The sequence below is a fragment of the Glandiceps talaboti genome, chromosome 1 (assembly GCF_964340395.1).
Source record: "Glandiceps talaboti chromosome 1, keGlaTala1.1, whole genome shotgun sequence".
NCBI classification, from domain to species: Eukaryota; Metazoa; Hemichordata; class Enteropneusta; family Spengelidae; genus Glandiceps; species Glandiceps talaboti.
The window spans coordinates 1,692,518-1,720,515 of NC_135549.1; the positions used below are offsets into that span (position 1 = coordinate 1,692,518).

At 36.8% G+C, this 27,998-nt stretch overlaps 1 protein-coding gene across 2 annotated transcripts in view; it reads left to right on the forward strand.

Annotated features, from left to right (window-relative positions):
• Window positions 1-1,802: 1,802 nt before the first annotated feature.
• The window catches only part of LOC144439561 (uncharacterized), a 31,824-nt gene continuing 5,628 nt past the window's right edge, over window positions 1,803-27,998 (forward strand). Inside the window, exons 1-12 of one of the 2 annotated variants that reach the window (XM_078128863.1) lie at window positions 1,803-3,095; window positions 12,788-12,978; window positions 14,263-14,483; window positions 15,231-15,388; window positions 16,302-16,390; window positions 16,797-17,010; window positions 18,988-19,195; window positions 20,237-20,487; window positions 20,956-21,770; window positions 22,270-22,525; window positions 22,789-22,965; window positions 23,840-26,113. In XM_078128863.1, coding sequence (XP_077984989.1) covers window positions 2,421-3,095; window positions 12,788-12,978; window positions 14,263-14,483; window positions 15,231-15,388; window positions 16,302-16,390; window positions 16,797-17,010; window positions 18,988-19,195; window positions 20,237-20,487; window positions 20,956-21,770; window positions 22,270-22,525; window positions 22,789-22,965; window positions 23,840-26,113 — 5,529 coding nt within the window. In that variant the 5' untranslated portion in view covers window positions 1,803-2,420. Of the gene's footprint in view, window positions 3,096-12,787; window positions 12,979-14,262; window positions 14,484-15,190; window positions 15,389-16,301; window positions 16,391-16,796; window positions 17,011-18,987; window positions 19,196-20,236; window positions 20,488-20,955; window positions 21,771-22,269; window positions 22,526-22,788; window positions 22,966-23,839; window positions 26,114-27,998 lie in introns of those variants that run through there. The other variant, XM_078128865.1, reaches the window with a different exon arrangement.

The following is a 27,998-nucleotide window of genomic DNA, read 5'->3' on the forward strand; positions in this document are numbered from 1 at the left end:
ACAGTAGGCTTATGATTAACATGTGCTGACTGTTTGATGCCTGAAACTATTACTGAGGACTGTGTGTGCGGTGGTGGCGGTGGTGGTGGAGGGGGGGGGGAGGTTGTTACAATACAATGAAATACGCGCTCCCGCCTTCAAATGCACACCATACGCAACCTTGTATGCGTTTAGCATCAATAAATAGTGTTTTATTGCTCTTTCTTAAAAGATTACTAGCAGTGTTACAAATACTATTTTACAAAGACGCAATCCCAAAATGGAGCAAATATGCCACAAATTGCATCTTGGGAGTTGTAAATTGAATTTCAAACACAATGACATAAAACACTTTCGCAATGAAAGACATATTGATGCTTGAGAACAATTGCTAGTCAGTAAAGCAACCCGCTATTTTCTTTCAAAGATTAAAATAATGACATTTTTATCACGGACGCTACAAAGGTACTTGTCCGCATCTTTTTCTCCATCTTTGTCATATTTCTTTTTTGTTTTAGGCCAGATCGCTTGTCATCATGATACTAAAGGTACATTTACATGTAAGACGTTTATTATTTTCGAGAGGAAAAAGTAGAAAATTGTATCTTGACGTACCGATGCTACGGGAGTAGGCAAATCTGCTGGGTTTTCATGAGATGGTCTTGGGTCGACAATGATCGGTGCTACATCTCTTGCCATTGGTACATCTCTCTTTTCTCTTGTCCTTTCTTTCAATTGTGTTCCTTTCGCCTTGTCTCCCTCTACAGCCATGTGTTGTTGACTTCCCTTCTCAGTTGATTTATTTGAATTCAGGCTTTTAGTAGGACTTTCTTTGCCATCACTAATTCCAAGTCTGGGTGGACGTGGAGGAGGTGGACCGTACGGAACCAGCGGCGTCCCTTCCGCCTCTAGTTGTTCTCCAGGTTCCACTTCCATGTTATCATATTCGGAAATACGTTCGTTGCCTGTTGGTATTGAGACTTCCAGGTCGTCTGCTGCAGCCATAATACACACTGTGATTTATTATTTTTTATTATTGTTATTTTTCTCTGCCGACGCGGCGCGAGGTGCTACTAGTCTTACACGGTGAGGAAGTAAACTTAAAGATGAATGCAAATAGCTCCTGATTTGGGAAGGACTGCTGATGCGGATGGTAAAATTTCAGTTCGTGGCTGCATGCCACATGATCAAAGAAAGATGTCTTTGTCAGTGTTATTTATTATGATAATGACTTAGTTGTTAAACATTTTGATCCGGAAGCAGTTCTTTATGTTGAAAGAGTGACGCCGCTGTGCGATATGTGAGAGGAGGCAGGTGAGGAGTAACCTCGTACTAATAATATAATGTAATTTAACGACTCATGTTAAGAGCCAATTTTCATTGTATCTACTGAATTCATTCATATATTTTTGTTGTAGATATTTAATAATTATTTTATTTTTTTGAAATTTTGAAATAAATATAAATCTATCTAGCAACACATAACTTTGTTTTTATGCAAAATTATTAATCTTGAGTTCGAGTACATGGTTTCGTTGATGACATCCCAGGAAACCCCGTAGAAAGTTGACCGATTTACTAGGCCATCTTGTAGTATGTTACTCCGAGTAATAATAAGTAGTGTTGTATTTCCCTTCATTCATCCTAGCTTGTAAAAAACTGAAGCGTGTTTTTGAAATAACAATCTTCTGAATATATTTGGTCTAAAATAATTCTTATAAACGCAAACAATTGGATGTTTCGTTTCAAAACATGCTCTGGGCGTAGAGTACTACGCTAAGTGGTACGGTTCAGTCATTTGAGGAACTATTTCGACACTTTCTGGCTGTGTCAGAAACAAGAAAGGCGGCCATATCGTTGAAGTCTGATCACAGGACAATCAGTTATACGACAAAATTTGGCTGTTTCAGGGCGACTCTGTCGCTTCTGTCTGCCGTCCACCGATTTGTTTACGGCCATCACACTGGGGAGAGATTTGAACATCAAAAAGAGTTAGTGTATACGCTGAAAGTTGAAACAACCCGGAAGTGAGGTTTGTAATCAACTACGTACGTGTGTATGGTTTGAATTTGAGTCACTGTCGCCGATCGAAATACCGTTGAACAGGTGGTGAGTTGCAATTTTGACTATGATTGTGCGCCCAAAAGTGTATTATCAGGGAGACTGAATCAAGCGACAACGCCAAGCAGGCAGTTGCCTGCTAAATTCCAGTGGACTGGAAATTTAACATACGTTAACACGGTTAGGCAGAATCTAGATCTGTCGTCTGTGGTCACATTTGTCTGACATTTTTAATTGTAAGTTTATGAGGGTTTCACCCAACAACATATAGAGTGGCGTGTTATGGCGACTTACACTGTTGAATTGAACGAATATAGACTGGACTACTCCCTGAACAACATCATTACACCAATAGTAAGGCTATAGCCTGACCTGCGACCATGAGTAACAACACGGCCGCAGAGCAAGCTGTTATCAATGGGGAGCCTTTGGTAGAGGAAAAGCATAATGTTACAAGCAGCAGTAGTGAGGGCACGACACCAGTTACCACGCCTACCGAAGGACTGGCCCCGGCTCTGAGAAGTTCTGGTTCAGGTTGGAAAAGCAAGGGGAAAAGAGTAAGCATCAAGATAGATAGTGACGAGGAGAAAAATGGAAACGTGAATGAGAATGTTATTACCGAGGAGAAACCAGCTGATAAGAAAGAAGAGAATGTTGTAGTTGAGAAAACTTCACACAACTGTGATGATGCCAGACAGGAACCATCAGAGTCGACAAAGCAACCAGAAAATGTGGAATCTACAAAGGAAGGGACTGTCACCAGTAACCTTTCAAATGCAGCAGATGCTCAAAGTGTTAAGAATGGCCAAAGAAAGGAGGAAGCTCCAGACATACAGAAAAAAAGTGAGGGGGAGAAAGAAACATATGAAGTCCATAAAAGACTGGATGGGGACGACAAGTCAGAAAGTGAAGAAAAAGAAGAGCAAGCTGTTGATTACTCTGCAGATGGTAGATTTATGAAGTTTGATGTGGAAGTGGGGAGAGGGTCTTTTAAAACGGTGTATAAAGGTTTAGACTCAGAAACTGGTGTTGCTGTTGCTTGGTGCGAGTTACAGGTATGTATTTTAACCAACTGTTACAGTTATTCATATAATCTGTACATAAAAAAGAATAGATACTGTATACAGTATTAATCAATAGTCTGATTTCTATGAAGGAGAGTTTATATCCCCCTCTTTTGAATTTCATAGGTCAAAAAACATGAAATGTCTGGCTTGATAGATGCATTGTCACAGTTGTTTTATGTTGAACGCAAGGGTACAAACAGTTTTGTGTTTTTGAATAAAGATGGTTTCTGTGTCATAATGAGAGTGACATAGATACTGTGTTTATATAGGAACTTCAGTGACAATGCATTTTGCTCAATAATATTATCTTGCATCTCCTCCATCTTACCAATTTAAATCTGCGTTCATGCTATTATAAGAGAGATTTAATTTAAATGTTTGGTCAGTGAACTGTGCAATGCAATGCAAGGCTTAATTACTGCCATCGTTAAACTAATAAATGACAGTGTCAATTAAGTACAACACTTGCACCAAGACACATACATGTAGATCATTGCATAAATGATGGTATCTACATGTACATGCTAAATGAAGTAAAAGTTTAATACTGATATTTATTTTTGATGTAGTGGTCAATGAGACTTTGTGACATTTTCGTATAGCTCATCTGTATTTTTAGAAGAAAAATCTCCCCAGTTGTAAATGTTAGAGAGTAATCAATGTTATAGGTGGCAACTGGACATGATACTTGTAAAGCATCATTTTCTTAACTGATTATCTACATGTAAAATTCCTTTTTGTGCATTGAGTATGCATTCTGACTTCTAGACCCTATACTCTTCAATACCTCTGTCGCTGAACATGTATAAATTTAGGTCAAAACTTAAGTTGACCATGTTACTGAGCTTTATAGATTTAATGAAAGCTGCGAACATTCTAAAACAAGAAGTGGGTGTTCTCCCCTACTGTCCCCCCATCCTCCTGTATCAAAATGTGTTGAGTTTCATTTAGCCAGTGGCATACATGTAAGCTTACACAATGCATGATGGGATCATGCAAAAAAAGATAACAGTTTTTAGAACTGGCAAGTCTCAGTTAATTGTCTGTTCCAGTGTAATGAAATCAAAATTGTTCATTTAAAAGTAAAGTTTAAGGCATTATGTACTCAACATATGTTGGTAGGCTACATGTATCTGCTTTGAGGTTATCAAAATATTCTGTAGAACTGATTTGAAATTAGTTGAAAAATTATTAGCTTTGTAAACTCGGAAAATATTATAACCATATTATTCCTTCATCATGGTCCTAACAACATAAACAAACCAAAAGGTCTTTCCAAAAGATTAACTCTTTGAAAAGCCCTGTAAATGTCTGTTCTCTAGCTATACATGTCCATGTTATGTTAAACAACTTGGGTTCTTGTCAGGTAGTGACTCAATAACAAATAAGACTGCCAAGTGTATTAAATCATTGATTTGTAAGTTTTAATTATGTCAAGTTATTTCTATTCTGTTTCCCAATATTCTGTGTAGTGTATTATGTACATCAGAGAAGGGAAGTTAATTCCTTTGAATGAAGAAACTATGAAATGAGCCAAAAGGGACATTTCTCGTTTCAATAATCAGACATGCAGAAACCACTTTCCAGTGATTTTTAGAAGAGAATGACAAACAACTGTCCCATGACTTCAAGTAATTCTTGTAGATGAAAGTGTCTGAATGTATATTATTAGAATACTGCTTTCCTTACATAATCTTTCCTTCTTGTCATTGTCCACAATAAGATCATATGCCATGTTTCCTATGTTGTTAAGTCGCATGTAGCAGACACCTTTCATACAGAGCCAGTTATGTGAAGTCTGTATGGATGAGAGTTGACTACACAATGTTTTAATCTTCACTTTCCAAGCTAATCCATAGAAGATATGGTATAGTCTAATGCCATTAGTCACCAAACAAAAATTAAGAAGACTAGTGTCTGATAACATCAGAATACATGAGTGGTACACATGTACTTATATTAAGCAAGGACAACATTGGCTGTCATCTCATGAATTGAAAGCAGTGTCAGTTGCTCAGTGTTGTCAACAAGATTTTGTTTTCTCCTTACTCTAGACTAGCATTGTTCAGCTAACATTCACAATGAATGATAGAGCTTTTTTTTAGCGAGAGTCCTAATTCTGTTGCTAATGTGTGTGTACATGTACATGTATATATTCTTCAGTTGGCCAAAATAATTATGATAGTGGGTAAAGCCAGTCGTTGGGTTTTAGCAAATATTATCATGCCAATGCAACTACACAACTGAGATGTTTTAATTAAGTTTAAATGAATATGAATACTTATTGGCTAGGAACTTTATTTTTTTAAATCCTATGCAACTTTGTACTAACCATGGTTAAATCAACTCTACTATAATTGAAGTCTTGAGCTGAACAAAAACAGGTGTCATTGAAAATCATTACAGAAAACCTTAGCAAGTATGATAGTTATCACAGCAACTGCAAACTGAGTTAATTTGTCTCTCTAATAATAACAGAGATTGTAATTAATTTCAGTGGTCAGTTGTGCTACAATACCATTTGTACATTTTAACAGTTTGTTAGTAGACAGACTATTGAACATCATATACTTTTAAAATGAATAGTGTTACATTCATTGAGTAGTGAAACTGGAGCCTATTGAAAGGTTATTGCCTTTTCTCACAAATTTCAGCCTGGAACAACTGACCAATGTGTCAGTTGTCAATGATATCACTTGACAGCTGACCTTTGGGTAATTCATGTCCCACAATGCACCTACAGTAAAACTGAATGCTGACATCTTTTATTGTGCTGGATTATGTAGTCACTTTTTCTATTCAACTCTGTTTAATGTCACACCAAACTGCATCCTTCAAAATGAGAGTAACATCTTCATACATTCCTAGATACATACAGTACCACTAAACTTCTAAACTATCCCCAAAATGTTGTGAGGACTACCTGTTTATGACAATTTCCTGTCATACCTGTTCCAGATTGAATTTCCATCTTATACATCACTGAGGTGATGAACCCAGACAATAAACACATGGCAATAACACTGTAAAGGAAGTGGTAAGGAATTGAAATGAGTCATTCTTATATCTCAATGTTGTTCTGTAATGTTTCCTATCTTTATTTCAAACAAATCTGTGTATGATCTTTCCGTAAATATTTCTATGAGCATAATCTTCATGGTGAGAATATGTGATAGATGTTCATAGCCTTTGTGTGGATAGCAAAGGGGTGATTTCCCCAAATATCAAAAAATATCTACAGGGTTCATCAATATTAAAGCCAGGTACAGTATTGGTTGTACATGTAGTCAATATTGAAATGAGACAAAATCAGTGACAAAAAATAGACCTAAAGCTACAGGTATATGACTACCTACATTTTCAATAATGTTGTGTGTATTTCCGGTGTGCCTGTGGTGTTATACAGTATTACTATTTTCAGATGATTAGGAATACTGATGCCACCATGGTCACCTAAGACTTCCTGTTGATGGTCTGTGTTGGTGGAGGGTCTATGGTCTGTCTCAGAGTGTAGGTTCCTTTGTAGTGTGGTTCACTGACTGATTCCATTGTTGTGCAAGTGTTTATTATCATAGTGTCAATGCTCCTATGGTACATATCAGAAAACTAAATTGGGGAAATGTACTTCAATGATACATATAAAAAACTGAAATGACAGGTTTCAAATACTGAAGAAAATTTGACTTGTCAATATACAATGTACACACTCAATAATTCTGAATGTTGTAGACATCTTTATGTGCATAGATTTTGAAGTACTGAAACGTTTGACAATGCTTGTCAAGTATCTCTGACAGTTTGCATGCCATCAATATTTTGTCATAGCTGAATGTGAATTTATTCATAACCAGTCAGGCTGAAACAATGATACTGATGGTCAGTAAATTAAGAAATAGAATTGAGTCATCATTGCTGGCAGTGAAATAAACCTATAGATATAAGTATTGAAACAGGCTATAGCTTCAAATATACATATATACATGATATGTAAGCTCATTATCACTCAATTACTAGTATGGAACTTGACAGGAAATATTGAAGGATGTATTGGAAATGAATGTAGATTCTATACTATTTCATTATGCTATGCCAGGTGGCAGGGGGAATGGGATCTCACAGTACTTGTCAACCCCAGTCCCAATCTGATTACATGTAAGTCCAATGTAGTGGCGGCTATTCATCCATTGCAAGCATTACTTTTTGTTGTAACTTGAATGTTATCCTTAGTATTATTATGTTCACATTTTGGTCTTCATCACTCCCATTGCATCTGACCGACTTCCATTGCTGCTAACTTTTAAATCTTGCATGTTGAGCAACCCCTCTACCAGTGAGAACACATCTTACATTGAAAACCGGCCCAGAATTAATGTCTAACTTCTCATGTGCCTAATCTAATTGTATTGAAGTCTACACACAAGCCTGGAATAACTATGACATGGAATAGACGTCAAATCTAATTTGACAAAATTTATATTGTAATTTGTATATGAAAATGAACAACTTAGAAGGCCAAGTGGCATATGACACGCTTAGGAGGTCAAATCATATACAATGATTATGTAGCGGATCTGACGAGATTTGTCGATTCACAGAATCAAGGATCACAGAATCAAGGAAGACAGAAATTTTACTGTAGTGTGCTATTTTAGCATTACAAAAAATACAGAATGATGCACAAGCTAAATGTTGTTGCTATACTTTGAAAATAATATGACTGCATGACAGGCACATCGATTTGTGGTTATTGTGTATTAGTATTACATGTACATTTGACATGGCAAAAGTTCGATGTTTATTGCAAGTCACACTTCTGTAACTGTCGTTATATTCTTGACAGGCAGTGTTGAATTTAATTGCCTGTCCAATTTAATATTACTTGCTGCAGCAAATTGCAATAAGCATCAAATTTGTCGTGTACCTGCTCTAATAATTAGATTAGGCATTTGAGAAGTTCAACGTTTATTCTGAGCCATATGGGTACAGTATCTCAAAACACTCTGTTCCAATAGAGCTGGAGTGTAGAGCACAGACAACAGTGTTATTATTTTCAACTTTAATCCTGGAGTGGTACATGTACATGTAACTGTATGGTGGATTTTGATTGGCTACATGTATGTACATGTTGTAAGTGTGATGTTTGAATGTTTAACTCCCATGGTAATCGGTCAGGTAGGAAGGAGGTGCTAACATCAAAATTGAAAACAAGCCACAATAAACAAAAGAAAATAGAGGTTAATAATTGAAAGAAATGGAGGTACATGTAATCTTATTTTTTTGCTGTCCTTGACAAAAAGAGCTTTCATAGATATGAAACATGGATGTGAAACTGAGAGATTTGTTGTTCTGCTACTTCTTTCCTTGCAGGTTTCATCTAACTGCTCCCACAGCGAGATTTTTTGTTTTCCAGTTGTCATTGTGTATCAGCTGACAGTGCAAAACTCACATTTTCCCCAGTAAATGTCTAAGGCATAAATGCTAGTGAAAGTGGTTTGTACTGTAACAGTACATGTCCAAAATATAGTTATTCATGTCGAGTAACTGTACACCTTACTTTGATGCAAAAATTACTTACAAAGTTACAAAGCCAAAAGCCAAAGAAGTGATTTTTGATACTGCATCTAATGAAACTTTGAAAAATCAAAGGGTGTCTCAGTTTATCAGCATTCTCAACCCTTGAAGGACATTTTCATGTTTGGATTAAGACACAGCATGATCATAAATATGCTATTAGCCTGCAACTTACAAAATGTATAAACGCATTAAAAATATGCTTTTATCCAAATATATTTTGTCTTTTTGGAGAATTCATTCCTTGTAACAAAACACTATTATGCAATACGCTGTTCATTGCCACTGGTTGGGGCAGGCAACATACATGGAAATGCCTTCAGTGATTTCAAAGGTTGATATTATGATAATGGAGATACATGAAACCTTGATAATTTGAGATGTTATGAATTTAGTAAACTTAATTACATTTGTAAATCAGCATGCAAATAACAGAAACCAATTTCATTGTCGTCCAATGATTATGACAAGACTACACTGGGTTGTTCAATTTTTCTACTTCTTTCTCGTCATTCTCTTTGGTTATTTACTCAAACATACGTGTAATACCAAAATGAACAGGAGGCACAATTTACATTTGCTCAGTTATTTTGCTTAATACGTTTAGAGCCAGTAGGCCATTGATATTCCAGAGATGGCCCAAGAAATTTATCATTGTATACATAATGTACATACCCCCAGTCAGTTGAACCTCACAGATAGATACCACCATCTTGATACAGAATCAAGGTCGATATGTTAAAGTAAACTTGTAAGAATGTGTTTACATCTGGGAAATTGTGTCTGTTTTACTCAACTGTGGTTTCGCCATCAGTTTATTTACAAGTCCTGTGATGTGAATATTTCCTAACAAAAGCCCAACCATCTGAAGGATTGTTGGGACAAGTTGATTTAAATGCATTGCATGAACACAACATCAGTCATTATGTCAGTAATTTTTGGTCAGTGCCAACACATCACATGCCATTAAAAGAGCTGTAAGTCAGCTGCTGTAGGTTATGTGTGTACTTAGATACTGTACCTATCTGTCTCCTGAGGTATATTGTCAAGCATTTTTATAAAGGAATTAATTGACAAATTACAGAATACTTGTACAGGTGAATTATTGATTAATGGTTCCCAACATAATTTTGTGGGTTTTTTCACAAGTACATGTATAAGTACTGCGATAGGAAATTTTCTGATAACCTTATAATATGTAAGAGACGCAGTGTTCTTTATCAATAATTATGTACATAGTAGTCACTTAGTCTGTCTGGATTGTGATGGGAATATACCTTGTATGCCACTGTAATAAAGTGCCACTCATCTGGCTGGTTGTTTTTTTAATAATATTTCCTTGGAACAGATCCTTGAAATTTACTGCTAATGTTTGAATTTACATCATTTTAATTTCTCAAACAGGCTTTTGTGTAGTCTGAGTGAAAGTAATATTCCAGTGTCTGAAAGTCAGAGCAAATGATGTGAAACCAATTTGGTTTTGTTCATTACCCATAGCTGTTTTCTGCAAAACATCCATCACTCAATTCTGTCTCCAAGACTACAGAAATGTTCTGTTTGCAATGTCTCGCCCACCAAATTATAATTGTACATTGAAGTTTAAGTAGGTTTTGAATGTATCTGAACCAAAAATTGCCATATCGTGTGGAAATTAATGTATTTATTTTTGTAACAGGTTAAATTCATGTTTTGTAATGTGTATTCCAAAACACTTTTGATGGAGACCAATGAAGTTGACAAATTTATAGTGCTGGTAAGGAGTTAGTGGCAGGATTAAGTTCCCATGTGTAGAGAGTTAACCTTGAATCCCTTTTGATGACTTCTATTGACATGCAAGTTATGTTCCCAAGCATGACAAATGATGAAACAAAACAGTTTGAAATACAGCCAAACATGGTTATGTTGTTGGCTGTTTTGCCACACATGTTGTATACATGTACATAGCTTGGTTTAGAGTTAGTGCTGCAATAAGTTGGTTACCAAGAACAGATTCAGTTGCATTTTAAAAGTTAGTTAAAATATTGAAGAAATGAAAAGTACATGCACATATTTCAGACTGCTGACATGAAAATTTAGTTGTAACTTGTATGTGTAAAGATGCATATTTAAATATGGTATGTCATGATGAATGGGAACTTGGATCATCTCCAGCACTAGTTACATGTACATCTAATTGCTAATAAACAAAAAGAGTAAACAAAGACAACAGTTTTAAATAGGCAATTTTGTTCATGATCTGCCTTTTCAATTACTTGAGGCAGGTGGTCTTGTGAGTTAATGAATATAGTAATGTTAAAATTTCTCCACACGTACCACACACACACACACACATACATGAATGTATGACATACATGTACAGTTACTGAATGATGACTAATGATGTTCAAGTTTTCATGGTCCTTTTCTCTTGATTTCTGCTTTCTTGTACATCAGTTGCCACTCTCTTTGCTAAGATTTGTGAAGTATGTGTAGTTGGTAAAATAATGGGGAATTGGATTGTTTACATGCTTTAACTACCCCCCTTTCGGAACACAATGCAATTGTTTCAGTGCTACTAAAGTATGTGGAGCTATTCACTATTTTGTGCATTAGATAATGAACACAACTTAGCTTCACTTGCTATTGTTGTAATGTGGCCCCTACAAGTGGGCTTGCAATGTAAGAAATGCTACACTTTTATATGCAGTACAGGGCTTTATTTGTACATAATTTCAGTAGAGAGGCCATTTTATACATCAACCCACCAGTTTTACACACAATTGTGTTTCCCAACTACCATTGTCACAAACCACGGCCTGTTTTACGACAACGTTCTTCACGAGCCTCCCACAGAAATAATAACTCTGGCTTGCGAGAATGCCCAACTACATGTGTATATATTGATAATGAGAAATCCAATATTGACATACAAAATTGTAACTGTGTTTGATTTAATTAAAAAACTGTAAAAAAAACCCAAACTAAACTGTATGTAAAAGAATGTCCATATTCAGACATGATACTTTGTACTATGTAGTTCTCATTCTAAAAAGTCCTGTTACATGTAACTGAACTTGATTGAGTGAATTGTGATCAGGTTTTAGAACAATAGTGACATACAGACATTTGTAAAGACAAAGACAGGAAGGATTAACATTCATACTGATAAAGAGTCTAATGTGGGGTACTAAATACATAGGAATGTGTATCAGTTGTAATGTAAATATAATTCATGAAATAAATATTCTGAGTCATGACTTACTGGTCATTGACTTGCCTGGGTAGAATTTTAAAATGGTTAATTACTGATCTGGTATATCTCTGGAAGAAGACACGCCAGTGTCATACATAAAACTACTTTAATTGTGTAATTCAATTTGTACATGTAGAGATGTAGGTACAATGCAGTAGTTTGTTACTGTATCATGAATTAAAAAAAACAAGGTTTCATTGTTCAAATAGCTGCCTAGTGCAGTGGTTTGCAGTGATTAAAGCAAACTTTGAAGTTTTAGGATAAATAAAATCCTGTGTAATTTGTAATGAAGAGATTTCATGTGACACAAAATATATACTGTGACAGTCCTTTTGTATCCTAGACTACACAATGCTACAACGGCTGACATCAAAGCATTGACAAAAGGAACCTGTTGCAAACATGGAAAATAAACAAATGCATTGGATAATAACACTCGGCATAGCATGTTGGAACAGTAGAGACTTGTACTTATGTGTCATGCTTTGATAAGAACAGTTTTATGGCCTCTGTGTATATGAAATGCTCTAGGAGAACTCCAAAGTTATTTGTGACCATGAACTATTATGTAAAGAGGCCATAAAACTGTTCTTATCAAACCATGGAATGTAAATACAAGTCTCTGCTGTTTTAACATGATGTGCCAAGTGTTATCAATCTAATTCATTTGTTCACTTTCCCTATTTGTAACTGGTTCCATTCCACAATGCTTCAATGTCAGCGTTGTAATCAATGTCCCACTAGAAACTGAACTAGCAGAGACCCATATTTATGTTTCGACTCGTACTGGGACAGGCATGGTACAACATGTAATTCAAGACTTGTCATGTAGGTCAATATTGTGAATAAAATCTCACTGTTGGTATTTTCATTACAGGATAAGAAGTTGAGCAAGTCAGAAAGGCAGCGATTCAAAGAAGAGGCCCAAATGCTGAAAGGACTTAATCATCCAAGCATTGTACGATTCTATGACTACTGGGAAACCACACCAGGTCCGTCTGTGGCTGGGAGATATCGCAAATACATTGTACTTGTAACAGAACTTATGACATCTGGAACACTGAAAACGTAAGATGAATATTCACATACACTGGAAACACATGTATTACTACATTCAGTTTTGTACTAAAAGTAGGTAAAATAGGAATGGTAAAATAGTATTTTCATTGTTACTGCCAGAGACAACATTTTTACCACGTTAGCATTAATACTTAAACATATGCAAGTACTATGATTTGAGTTATTATCACATATGTACCAGAGATTACTTGCACTGGTGCGCACACATACTAGTAGTATTTTCACTGCAGTACAACACCAAAAACATTATTGCATACCTGCATGCAAATAATATGCAAATGAGGATGTGATTGCGTGATAGTTCTGTATGATTTTGGTTGAAATTTGCCGTTTTGGATAAACATATGTAATAATAACAGAACCCCATGCCACATGAGTACCAGTGTGGGTAGTCGGTGGGGGGGGGGGGGGGGGTATTTGTGCTTGCAGTGTTTTCTGCTGCACTTGCACTTGCTACACCCTTGAAAGTACGTGCACAGAGAACACTGCAAGCACTCGTGCAAATACCCCGAGTACACTACACTTGCACTCGCGCATCATGGGTTTCTGTCATAGTCTCGTGCTGTCCTTGATTGGATTTCAAGATCTGAGGTGATTCAATACCATGTTGGCATCCAGACTAGCTTGTAGTGAGAGCAGTGTAATAATTTGAGGTCACAGCAGCCCTTCTTTTGAAAAACCTAATATTCCAAATGTGAAAATGTGTTATCATGTTACAGATTTCACGTGTTGGTGCAGTGTTCATTTTGTATATTGTCAGCTTATCTCTGGATTCTGTAGTCACCTGCTTATAAATCATTTGCCTTCCCTTCCTGTGATATAGATCATACTTTATATGAAAACTGCAGTACAGCTTAGTAAATAAAGAAAAAAAAATGTATTATCAGTTATTTATAGATTTTGGAATCATTAACATCTGCTAGCCTTCACACGGGATGTAGGACTGTTTAATCTTTATGGATGAAAATTGAAAAAGATTTTAAAAAACTGAAACAACCAGTTGGCTAGATATTTATATATACATGTATGAACTTTGATATATTTGAGGATGCACATAATGTCTTTTGTTATATGATATCTTGACGTGTTCATAAATAATTGATGGAAGTTACATATCCTCATCTCATGTTTGGTGCATGCTATTTGTATTACAACACAGTGAATGTCATATCTTTGCAAACTGATAAAACTAGGGTAATATTAGTTGACACTGCAATATACATTTTGTGTGCATATCAATAATATTTTTTTGTTCGATTTTACTTAATACAGCTACCTAAAGCGTTTCAAAGTAATTAAGAGTAAGATGATGAAAAGCTGGTGTCGACAGATTTTGAAAGGATTACATTTCCTCCATACACGTCAACCACCAGTTATCCATCGGGATTTGAAGTGTGACAACATTTTCATCACTGGTACATCAGGTTCTGTAAAAATTGGTGATCTAGGTTTAGCAACGTTGAAAAAGTCATCCTTTGCCAAGAGTGTGATAGGTAAGATGCGACCTTTATTGTTGTAGCTTATACTCTGTAATATACACATGTATATATGTTCATCTATGACATGAAAACAATTGTTTCTTGTGTGTTCTGTATTGAATATGATTCAATAAAGGTATTTACCCAAGATTTGAATGTTGTTTTCAGTTACAGATTGTGTCCCAATTCATGCTTTTTGTATTGAGGGTATGTAATAGACAAGACAAAGCCAGTTTGTCTTGTTATTACAGCCTGTATCATTCACCAGGAGTTATAACATGCCGTCATATGTTTGGTTCAAAATTATGCCTACTTCTCATTCTAAACTGGAAGTTGACCCCAATTTTTGAAATGTGAGTAAACCAATTTAGACATTTTCAATGTTGACAGTCACTTTGAAATAGGGCATGTTATGACATCTGGACATATTTCATATTTGTGTAGTATAAGATACCAGTTGCCACCAGGTTTTGAATGCATTACTGTTTTTTCTTTTCACTTCTTTGTTACCTTAGTATTGTTTAATTTCCAGTCATAGCAATTGGCTGCAGATCATAGGATGTCATAAGGTAAGTGATCTGTCCAAAATAGATGGGGTTTTCAAACTACTAACTCAGCAGTAGGTATGCAGCAGACCATATAAGACCATCCCCATCATGCGTCAATGGCAATACATACTAACTATTTCTTTCCTCCGGCAACTGGTTCTCTTTTTCCCCCAGAACAGCTCAAAGATTCCACGTAATCTTTGTGTCTCTTAAGGTACCCCAGAGTTCATGGCGCCAGAGATGTATGAAGAACACTATGACGAGTCTATTGATATCTATGCGTTTGGTATGTGTATGCTGGAAATGGCAACATCAGAATATCCGTATGCAGAATGCCATAATGCTGCTCAGATCTACAGAAGAGTTACAAGTGTGAGTATATTCTCAATTTAGATATTTGTTTAGTCTAGAGGCCATCCATTGGGTTTGAATTTAAAGACCTTTACCCAAGGTATAGCTTAATGAGGTCCTGAGATGAAATTTCAAATTCAAATGAAGCCACTCACGCAGTCATTAACATCATGTTTTTGGTAATTAATCATCCACAGAATTCTATCCAATGATAAGTTAGAGTTTATTTGGGGACAGTTGCATAATGTCCAAATATGGTATCTTTGTTAGCTCAGGATGCCACTTATGCACTGTTCACATCATTCTAACATTTTGGGGTTTACTCATTTGCATGAGCAACTTTTGGTTCATGATTTCTCATTTTAATAGCCAGGTAGGGTTAAAGATAATTTAGTTCCTATACGACGTGTTATGATTACTACGATCATCTCCATTCACATTCTAGTTATTCTAGCACCAAAATCTGTGCTACCCCGCTTGGAAAAGGGTAAACAATGCATGTTGTAGTAATTTATCACAAATTGAGTAGTTAGTTCTTTAGGCAATTGCTCATTAACTGAACTCCACCTCTCCAGTCTTACACTAAAATCATGTGGGGATGAGATAACATCATTGTGTTTGTAGTAATTATAATGCGTCATACAGGAACTACACTAGATTAGAGATGACTAGATACCATGTTGGAATCCAGACTACTATTTGTTTGGAAAGGGAGTGCTATGTTGTGAGGTTATTTTCCAACTTATTGATATGATTAGTTAAAGGATATGAAAGCCTTTACTTTCACTACATTTGGGTGTGATAAAAGGTACCAGTTGTCAAGACATAGCAAACGGCTTGACGACAAATACCAACAGTTGTCTGTGTCATTTCGAAGACCCTTTCAAGCAAAATTTCAAAAGTTAAATAAAGGTCTATTTCCTTTGAATTTCAGGGAGTACGGCCTCTGAGTTTGGAGAAGGTATCAAATCCAGAAATAAAAGACATTATTAATGGTTGCACTCGACCAAAAAGTGATGAAAGGTAAGAATACTGTATTTCTGTTTGTTATTGGCCAAAACATAAATCCATTTGAAGGCAGGTTTATGTTAATATTGTGTTTGTAGATTATCATATTTGTTACATAGCAAGGTTCATGGAGATGAGCACAGCTTGAACATTGCATAAACATGATAGCTATGCAGTACAAATCATTTAATATTGTTGTGGGAAAATATACAGCATAAGAATCAAATCAATTAATTCTCCTTTCATATACATGTATGTCAGTGAAGCTCTCTGTCAGTTTTGGTAAGTTTACCAAAAGATTATTTAAACCTTGCAGGAAATGAGTTTGATGTAAAATAATGTATAAACCAGATCAGATTCTCATACACCCGTAAGAATATGTGTGTTTACCAATACCCACAACAATTCATGTTTGTTCCAGATACACTGCAAAAGAACTACTTAGCTTAGAATTCTTTGAGGAAGATACTGGATTTAAGGTAGAACTGATTGAAGAAACACAAGAAGATGTTATACAACTTAGACTTCGGGTAGAAGATCCTAAAAAGAGGAAGGACAAACACAGAGACAATGAAGCATTGCAGTTTGGATTTGATTTACGGAAAGATGATCCAGAACAAGTTGCAGCTGAAATGGTAGGCTATCACCCATAAAATGATGTGGTTGTAGTTTGTGTGTTACATAACATGTATGTTGATTTCTTGTGATTACAATTTCTATTCTGTGAACACTTAGTGCTGCTACGGAGAATGGTATCTGAAGAACATAACCGATTTTGTTCTGAGATCAGATATAGAAGTTTCTCAGGATAAATGCTACTACAGAGATAGTGGATCGGTAATACCAGATATTAGTTGATTCATTTGGAATGCACATAAATAGTGTCAAAGATGTGCCTGTCAAGATTAAGTATGTAGATGTCACAAAAAGACAGTATTATCAGGCAGCTCAGCAGGCTCCAGTCACAATGAATACAACTTTCTGTTGCCATACAACTAGTAGACAGTTCATGCTGTGAAAGCTTGCAACTTATGGTATGATGATGGCATTCAAGACTGTGGTTAGTGGAACCGAAATACAGATAAATGCTGTGGATGTTGAAACATCTGTTGTCATTTGTTTGTTGAAGTTATCAATAGCTCTAACCATAATGGCCAGTGTAGAGCAACCTTGGAATTTACAGTAACGGTGAATATGCTGTTGCTGTCGACGAAAATAAGACAGCCTTCCACCTATTCATAAGTATCTTAAACTGTACAATTCTGTTATTGGTAGACTCCGACTGACAAAGTATGCAGGTTACACAAATCTAATATTGTTGGTTTATCTATAATGTGTATTACAATGACCCACAGTATGTCTCTACCAGTTGTCATTATTTATCAATTAATGTATTCGTGTCATTCTTACTAACTGCTCAACCTCTAGGTGACCCATTTCACCACAGTATGTATGTAGATGTCATAGTAAGTTACATGAGATCTATATATAGATTCCAAGGCTATACATCACTTTGCTTCATAATTATAGAAATGTTTCCAAAGCAGATTTATTGGAAAATGAAAATGTATTGTTAGGGTAGCTGAGATGGCAATCTATGGTATATTCAATGATGTAATCTGCCAGGATATTACGTATATAGGCACAGATTACTCTAAAGGCAGACTACTGACAGTTTAACCAAGAAAAACACTTCTTCATTTTGAAAGTTAAATCATGGTGTGCATTGATAACATCTATGGGTTGTGTATTACATATGAGCTATGTCAGTTGATCAATTTTGTAACTTTACCTCTCATCATGACTAGAAATAAATTGATATGATAGTCAGAATGACTACTTTTTTGCTCAGACAAGTTTAAATATAAAGAAAGTTAATGCTGCTGAATTAGGTAGGTGTATATATGATACAGTATTGATGTTTTATGCAATCCTTTCATCATGTTTAGAATGTCAACAGAATGTGACAAACCCTTGGGTCACTGAGTATTTTCCAGCTGCATGAAGAAAACTGTTGTGGAATAATATAATTATACTTCCTTGGTCATAATTTAGGAAAAAATCCGGAAAAATATTCACAATTTGGAATGTTTTGATTCATATTTCGAGCACTTTAGTACCAGTGATGTACACAGGTTGTCTTGACATAGAATGACCAGGTACATAATCCATATTTTATTCATGGACAATATCTTGGCTTTTGAATAGTATAAAAGTGGGATATTCTCAAAGGAGCATTGAATAATAACATATGTTGTCAAATATTTAAATCAAATTTGTAGACAGAACTTCAAACTTTGTTATGCATCCAGTGGTATTGTATATTGTTTTGTTGTAAGAAACTCATTTGATCAAACTGATGTCAGACAATGATTTTACTAGGATTTTAGGAACCTCAGTAAAGGATGGGGACATCTGGTAGTACATGCATACATAATGAGCTCCAGTGAGATACCAAGGGAGTGGGGTAAATTCTACCTACCTACTGGCCTAAGGCTAAAGAAGTAGTGTTAGTATCCAAGGTTGTTCTACAAGAAGTCATTCTTCCTATTCAGTAAGTCAATATTGAAAACACAGTAAATGTTATGATACTATTCACTCTTCCAAAACAGGTGAAGTCTGGATTTCTGAATGAAGGTGACCAAAAGCTAGTTGCGAAAAGTATACGAGATCGTGTTGCTACTGCCAAGAGAAACAGAGAACGAAAGCAACAAGAGAAAGAAAGACTAGAAAAGGAAAGGATTGAAAAAGAAAGACTTGGAAGAGAAAGGCAGCTGCATCAACAAGACAGTGAACAACAATCTGTCCAGCATGCTGCAAGTAAGTCATTCTATACTACTGATACAGTATTATTGTCATCTTATTGTTTATGCATTACTGTCTATTGTTCTTGGTCTGTATCTGTCGATTTATGTATGTCTATGTAAAGGGAGATAACATGAGCATACATGGTATCCTCAATTACGTAGCACATGACTGATATAAAAGTTAGCCAATTTGGCCCCCAGATTGGTAGATCTTAGTACATTGTGAAGCCTTGAATTAAAGTCAAATCAAGAGAAAAATCAACCAAAAATTACAAATAAACTAGAATTGATTTCCTAGATTGTCTTCATATTAACTATAACATTGGCATACATTGTTGAAGTTGCAGTAAAACAAAGCTTATCAGTATCCCATAGAGATAAATCAGAAATATTTCATCCAATTTCCTACACTTCAACAAGTTAAGTAAACTTGGAGACAAATTTGGAAACCAAGTGTAGTAATGTAAGAACATCTGTATGAACATTTTCAATTCTCGGTACCTACAATAGCATTTTACCTCATGCTAAAGGGTCAATATAGAACAAGAAGGTCGACTTATTCTCACTTGTCACTTTGTAGTGCATGTATAGCGGGTGGAGCTGAAGTGAATGGGTCGACCAAAAAATTGAACGTTTGTCTTTTTGATAACGCACCTAGGTGGTAGAATACTATGTCAGGTACTGAGAATTGATCTTCTCTTGAAATGACTCTAAGAAGAGGATGATGCAACTGCCATGTTGATTCCAATAAATCACAAAGTTTTAGTATTTGATGCAATATTTGTAAAAGGAGGAAATTATGTCACTTTCTTTCAGGTTGTTTCTACCAAGTCTGTGTAGATTAAAACATTCCATGCCTAACTTTTGTCTGTTTTTGTACAAGTTTTAGGAAAAGACAAGAAGACAGGTTCGTATTGTTTTATGTAAGTGTATCATGGCAACACACAATAAAAGTTGACATTTTTGTTTACAAACATAAATGCTGTAATTACTGGATGGAAAAGCTTGGCAATATGTAAAATTTAATGAAAATGCAAACTTGATTGTGTTGCAGGTGATGGCAATCTTGATTCTGGCATTGGTTCTGATGCATCAAGTAAGCACATGTCCCAGCCATCTTTCCCCTACCAACAGTCACAACCACTATCCCAGCAATATCCAGCCAATCAGTACCCAGGGCAGCAAGGACAGTTTGTGACGTCACAAGGAACTTCATTTCCTCAAGTCTATCCAGCAAACAACATGCAGTATTCCTCCTACCAACAACCACCACCATACCAACAAGGTCAACAACAGTATCAGCAGGTATGCAAACTTAACTAACTTGGTCATCAATCTAAGTTGTCTCCAATAATTGCCATTGTTACATTATTCAATCTCAATGAAGTGTACCGTTTGGATTTACAGAAGAGTATTGACATAACTTTTACTAAAAATGTCAGTATGTAAAGTGAAAGCATGAATTCTCATTAGGTACTACAGTGTGTTGAAACAGGTTTTCTTTGTTATCAGTGAACATTGATATAGGTAGTTATGAGTTTCGTGCAATTTATTGATAACAGATTTCGTGCAATCAATTGAACTTGTTATAAATGTGTACATGTTGTCAAGAAGAAGAGAAATGATAAGAACTGTCATCTTATGATTTGTGTTTGTGACATGTCTGCATTCGTCATGTTGTTTACGCAGAAGGTATTCAATGTATATGAGTATAGTGAATACACAGGTCAAGTGTACACCTTGCAATAAAATAAAAGATTATTTCCTTCACAGTTGCATACATCCCAGGGCCAACCCTTCCAGCCTCCACAGCAGCCCTTTTCACAGGATCAGCCATACCACCAGCAATTTCAAGCTCCGTATTCCCAAAGCCAGCCATTCCAGCCAACACAACAGTTCCAACATATGCCTCCACAGCCATACCAACCTATGCCACCCCAACCTGGACAGTCTCAGACTTACCAACCACACCAGTCAGGGCAGTCACAACAGCAGCAGTTTCCTATCCAACAGGGACAGCCACAGCAGCAGTTTCAACAACCACCACCACCACCACCACAACAACAGCAGCCCCCACCCCAACAACAGTTTCAACCACAGCCAGGACAGTCACAACAACAATTTCAACAACAAACCCAGCAGCAGTTTCCACCACAGCCAGGACAGTCCCAACAGTATCAACTACAGCCAGGGCAGTCTCAACAAGCGTATCCACCACAACAAGGACAGTCACAGCAACAGTTCACACCACAACAATTCCAGCAACAGTTCCAACAGCCATACCAACCACAGGGGCAGCAACAGTACTCAATACCAGGCCAGCAGCCATTTGTACAAGCACAACCACCGTTCCAAGCAGGTCAACTTCAGCCTCAGGCACAGCCACCACCACCCTCACAACTACAATCAACTCAATTTATTCAACAAAATCCAGATGCCCAACAAATCAAGAGTGTTCCTTCCTCAGCACAGACTGCACCAGAAAATGTGGCCAGAGTGCCTTCTGTGTCAGAGAAGAAAGATATATTATCTCCTCCAGAGGGACAGTCTTCTGGGATTCCTACTACTGCTGAAGCTGGAAAAGAAGGGTATGTATCTTGAATTAAAGTTTTTGATTGGTAATGACTAATGGTTAGAGTAGAACTGAACAGTTGGTCAGAAAATAGAGTGGGGCAACGTTTTATAATGAAAACGCATAATTGATATGCACAAATTGGAATCACAAAGTGATCATAACATAAATAACGTAAATGAATCTCCATTAGTGATATTTAGTCAAAAACTGCCGACGAGATTGATCTGATATTTAATGAGGGTATATTCAGTGGGGTCTAAATGAGAAACTATTTAAGACCAGATTATCTGATTGTGTCACGTAATTTTAGAATTGTTCAGACATGACGTATCCAAAAATCATTACTGTTGTCTGTAGCAACTGATATTTACTGAGTACTACAAACCTGGTAAATTTCTCCCCATGTATTAGTAAAGTTGAATCGGTTGTACAGTTACTTACAGTACATTGGCAGTACTACTTAATATATAATATGAGGAGTAACTTTGTTATCTCTTGTCTTCATATACTAGTTTGGCATTGGAGGGTACACCAGCTAATGCAGCTGCAACAGCAGCTGAGAAGCTCAAGAAAAAGGAAAAAGAGAAACAAGAAAAAGAAAGACAAAAGAAACCGAAAACTATCAAACGAAAGCAGACACCATCATTGTCTATAGTACAGGTGGAAGCTGAAGGAATTGTAGAGTGTGCTTTGGAAACGCATAAAGGACAGACAGTGACTTTCAAATTTGCTATTGAAGATGATGTGGAGGATATAAAAGACAACCTGGTATGACCAGAATATACCTGATTATTTCTATTAATGAATAACGTGGAGAAATTTGTTTTAATTATGAGCCTTTTGTCATGTTTAAGATTTCAAATACATATTCATGAGTAATAGCTTGTGCTGTTGTATCAGTGGAGAAAGCCTGATGTTCTGTTAGCATAACATTGGTTTGTCAGTGTCCTTATTTAAATTCAGTTGTAAGCAAAACATAGGTATGGTCAATCACTATCAATATTCTGTTTTCACATTTTTAATGACCACAGGTTGACTGTAAACATCTAGCTGAGCAACATACTGAAATATTTGTAGACCAAATCAAAGAAGTGATCAACAGGGCAAGGGGAAAAGGGCCAATTTCTCCTGAAGAAATTCAAAGAACAAGTCCAAAAGCCCAAAGGAAGACTTCACAACAGACTTCTGTTGAAGATACTCAACACATGGTAAGTGAAATAAATAACACCTAGTTTGTATGCTAAGATATCTGAAAAAATATGTCAATAAAATTATTCCTTAAATTGACGCAATTCACACAAAAAAACCCCCCCAAAAATGGAGCGTTTCTTTGAATGAGGCAATCAGGAATGAGATGAGGTTCATGCAAAGACATAATTAGAGTTGGCAACTTGTTGAAACATAAAACACCATGGGATCCCGGATCTCATATCTCTGTTGAGGAGGCAGGTCATACAGTCTAACTTGATACACTACTCATGATAACAATCGGATGTGACTGTTAGGTTAAAGTGTATGTAAATAGGTTTCCAAAGTTTCCGACTTTTTGCCTGCAAATGACATACTTTTCATAGGTGATTAAAGATTTGTATGACATTTTTGACAAAAGTACGATATTAATAAAGAAAAATTGGAAACCTATTTACATACACTTTAAATTCAAAATACATCAACTGGAAAACATTAATATAATATTGAAATTATGCCCAGTTACTATCAGTGTAACTTCTGTCAGTCATACACAGAAATGAACTAAGTGCTTCGGGAACAATAGTCCAAAAAACGCCCACACTCTGCAAGTTCTTCTAGAACACGACTATCTTCCATAGATATAAACAAACTGATGAATGTGTCATGTCAACCTACATTAGAGGTATCCACTATTATTTTTGTATATGTTATCATGTTGTCTGTATCTAATTTGTCTTTTGCATAAAATCTTCTCTTAGCTCATTTCCTTCAAGCAGGCACATCGGTGTTTTTTGCAAGTTGTAACACTGTTATTATGCATGTATGACAGTTACAGATATTGATTCATTCTTAGACTAATAGTTCTCATTTACTTTTCTTTTCTTGTTTAAGGCCCAACTTGCTACCCTTCAAACTCAAAATGGACAACATTCAGATGCAACTCCAGAAGGTAGTGTACCTTCAACACCAACCGTGAAAGAGGGAGCAGAAGGATGGTCTCCTTTCAAGTCTAACAAAGGTGCTAATGTTCCGGCCAATGCTCAAGCTAATGTTTCTCTCCAGCCAAATATCCAGCCTGCTAATGCTGAGAAGCTAGTCACCAATAGTAGTAAATCATCTGGGGATGAGGAATCTCAACTTGTTGCTAGTAAGGATGCCAGTCAACAGGATGAGCTTCAAAATGGTCAACCCAATTTAACACTAAATATGCAAAGTATTCCACAGAGTACAGCTTCTGTAGTGGAAAATCAGCCTAAATTAGAGCAGACTGTGTCAGAATCAGGAGTTAGCTCCACTCCATCAAAGCCTGCTAATGAGGGTAAAGTTAGCCAACCTGGACCTCCTGGGAGATCAGTATCTTCCCCAGTTGTTGGGTCACAAAGTCAGGTCGGTGAACCAAATGCTCAAGCTGTTTCCGCCTCTGGAAGTCAGATTGCAGCCAACCAGGCATTACCAGCAAATCAACAAGTTCCGGCAAACCAACAGGCCATGGCTGCTCAACAACCTGGGGTTCCAGCCAACCAACAACAAATACTCCAACAACCAACACAGGATATTCCTGTAAACCAGCAGGCTCGACCACAAAATCAACCATTTCCTCAACCTATTGTGCAAAGCATGCCTCCACTCTCACAACCCAATATACATCCTCCAGTGACACTCAAAGGAGTATATCCTATGACAGCTCAAATTCCACAAACATTACCTGGTGCACCGCAACCAGGATTCATGCCTCAACAGCAACCAGGAATGTTCCAACAACCTTTTCCTACAACTTCTGTAACACCTTCAACTATGTCAGGTCAAATGACCCCAGGACAATTTATGGTTCCCACTCAGGCAACCCCACAAGGCCATTATGGCAGCAGTACTCCAAAGCCCACAAGCAAAGCACAATTGATTGATATTCGAGAACTAGATGCAAAACTACAACAACTCCACAAACAGCCAATTCCACCATCATCTCTACCTCCTCCAGCTGTGTCCCTTTCATCGCAAGATATGAGTATTGTTCAACAACCAGGCACTCAAGGATCTTCATTTGTACCTTTATCCACCCATTTTACCCAAGCTCCAGGAATGCCCCAACAGCCCTTCCAGCAAAATGCCCAACTTCTTCCACCGCATATGATGCCAATGCATCCTGGACCCCAAGGGGTTGCTTCAGCTCCGCTTCCTGGTCAACCACAACAGCCTGCTCAATATGGTGGTATAGGACAGTCAATAACTATTCCATCTATGCATCCCCTTCCAGTGCCCACATCAGGTTCGGTACAAATGCAGTCACTTCTGACAAATGTCGTACATACCTCAAGTGCGCCACATATACCACTCACTCCTGTTGGAAGTGATCCAACAATTTCTGATGTTGGGAGTGCTGCTGCAGTATCAACTATAACTACAACAGCTGTCACAGGTACCAGATTCCAAGTGCAGAAAGTAGAGGATGACATATTGCATGAAGGACGTATATCATCAGTGTCAAGTGATGATGGTATAACTTTTATGGTAAGACAGACTTCTCAGACAGATGTGCCAGTGAACTTAAGACAATCTGAGGCTGTTCAACAGGAAGGTGGCACAGCAGCAGAAAAGGTCGAACCGGTGAAAAGGGGTAGATTTTTTGTTTCACCAACTGACCCTAACTTTTCAAATGAACCCTGTCAAAGCAGCAGTATCTCTCAGTCTGTAAATGTTGCCACAAATCTGAATACAGACACAGCAAAAGATGTAGAAAGTGTTGTTAATCAGTTAGTTTCACAGGCAACTGATGCTGTTGAAGCTCAAAATAAGTTATCAGAGGAGAACAAAGACGACAAAAGAGCAGAACCTAAAACTGTTGTCAAGGGACGCTTCCAGATAACCCCTGCTGTAGATGATACTTTGAAAAGGGCAGACAGTGACTCGGACCTAAAAGATGAAAAACCAACAATCCAGCAAATTTCAAATGTCGAAGATTTGGCTGCCAATGTTCCTATTGATACAAATAACACTAGTGATGGTTCAGATGTCAGTGTGGAGGAAATCTCGGCAACAATCAATGTAGAGAAAGGAAAAGTGATACCTGCAAATCAGAAAGTTGATTCTGTACCTGAATCGCCAGATGAAACACAGTTAGAAAATGCTCCATTCACAGATAAGAAACCACCACTGCCACAAAACCAGGTATGTATAATTCAGTTAAGTGTGCCTTTACAACATTTTCTTCTGAAACGTAGACAAGGGGGGAACAATTGTAAAACTGTTCTGTAATCCCAGAACAATCCAACAATGACAATTAAGGTTATAGACCACGTTCAATGTCCCTTGCTGATATTGGTTTGCAGTTAAGAAAGTAATGATTATACACATCCATAACTATACATTTTCTGAAAGCTCTTGATCCACTCTTTACAATGAAATTAGTAAAATTTGGTTTTATGTACTTCAGATCACGTGACCTCTACATACGTGATAATTTGCATGTTTGGTTCAACAAAAATTAGCTCCTTCAAATTTCGACCAACAATAGAAAACGACGCACAGTGTTTATCACCACATCAGTGGCTACAAAACCGTGTCTCAGATTTTTCCTATCTGTTTTTGTAACGAAGATATATAAATAATAATAAATAGTGTCCAAATAAACCATATATGTCTCATCTAAATCCGTCTTACTTTCGAACAAAAGACGCAATCAAAAATCTGAGACACGGTTTTGGAGCCACTGACGTGGTGAATAAGATCCTACTGTGTTTGTTATTGTCGGGTACTCTTTGAGGTTGCTAATTTCCACAAAGTAACGCAATTCTTTACAAAATGTAAACTTGAGAAAATGACAAAAACATGTGTTTGAGTTGAAACAAACAAAAAACGTTTAACACATTCCTTACAGAAAAGTTGTAAGTGTCACATCCTTTATCACCTTCGAAAATTTGTTTTTTTCCATGTTATGACCATTCTATTGGCCAAAAAATATGAAATCTGTCAGTTCAAAGGTAGCCAACGCCCACTATTCGACATGCGATTTTGGCTATTCGGGTTAAAAATTAACTTCCTCATTTGCATATGTTTGCGAACAAATTGAGGGCGGAGCCTACTTCCTTTTATGGAAAGCAGAGTGTCAAGCTACGTTTTAGCGGTCTCAGGTTTTATGTAAAATAAACGTAGTGGTTTCCGGTGAGAGAGTAAATGTTCCCTGGGTTCCCGTTCAACATGAAACGACGGAAAATATACCAAATGCTTTGAAAGTGGTGTTTTAACTAATAAAGAATCTAGTTAGCTTCATAAAACATCTTTAGTATGATGGTATTTTCTTGGAGTAACAATGTATAGTCCGGTCGCGATTGTAGATGTACTATGTTTTGCTTTGAAGCATCTTACTCAGAGTCGATTGTTTTTATTTTGATACATAACATGTATCTGTGGCGAAATCAACGTCAAAAGACGCACCACTATTGTTGTAATTTGATATGTTGCCATTGTTGAATTTGTTGTGTCTACCAGCGCCGGTTTATCTGGATACAGCATACACAGTACATTCAACCATGGGTGGAGGGTCTATGATTCAACACATCGCTTCAACGTCAATGCAAAACGAAAACTGTTAGACATGTCTAGCAATATAGCTCTCTCATGTCTCTAGCTCTTCGGCATGTTATTTTTTTTTACAAAAGCAAAAATAGTCGGAGATGACACGGCACCACGCGAGGGCTTCAGTGAGCACGGGCCGTGTTTAGAAAGAAGACGAAACCACCTCGTGTCAATTTGTGGTTGGTAATGAACTCAATCAAAAGAAAATGAAATAAGCGAGTACATAGTTTTCAAGAGGGATAGTTATCCGACAGCTTCGCTCTACTACGCGTATACGACGACTTCGCATTTGGAAGGTCGAAGACTGTAGCGTGATGACACGTACTACGTGCTACGAAGGGAAGGGGGGGGGGCGGACTTAGCGTTCGATACTGACGTACCGCGTATACCGATAGAAAATCTGTACATTGAATATCGTAGATTTTTTAGGACATGTACCCAAAAATTCAATAACTGGGAATGATAATGTACCACGTTG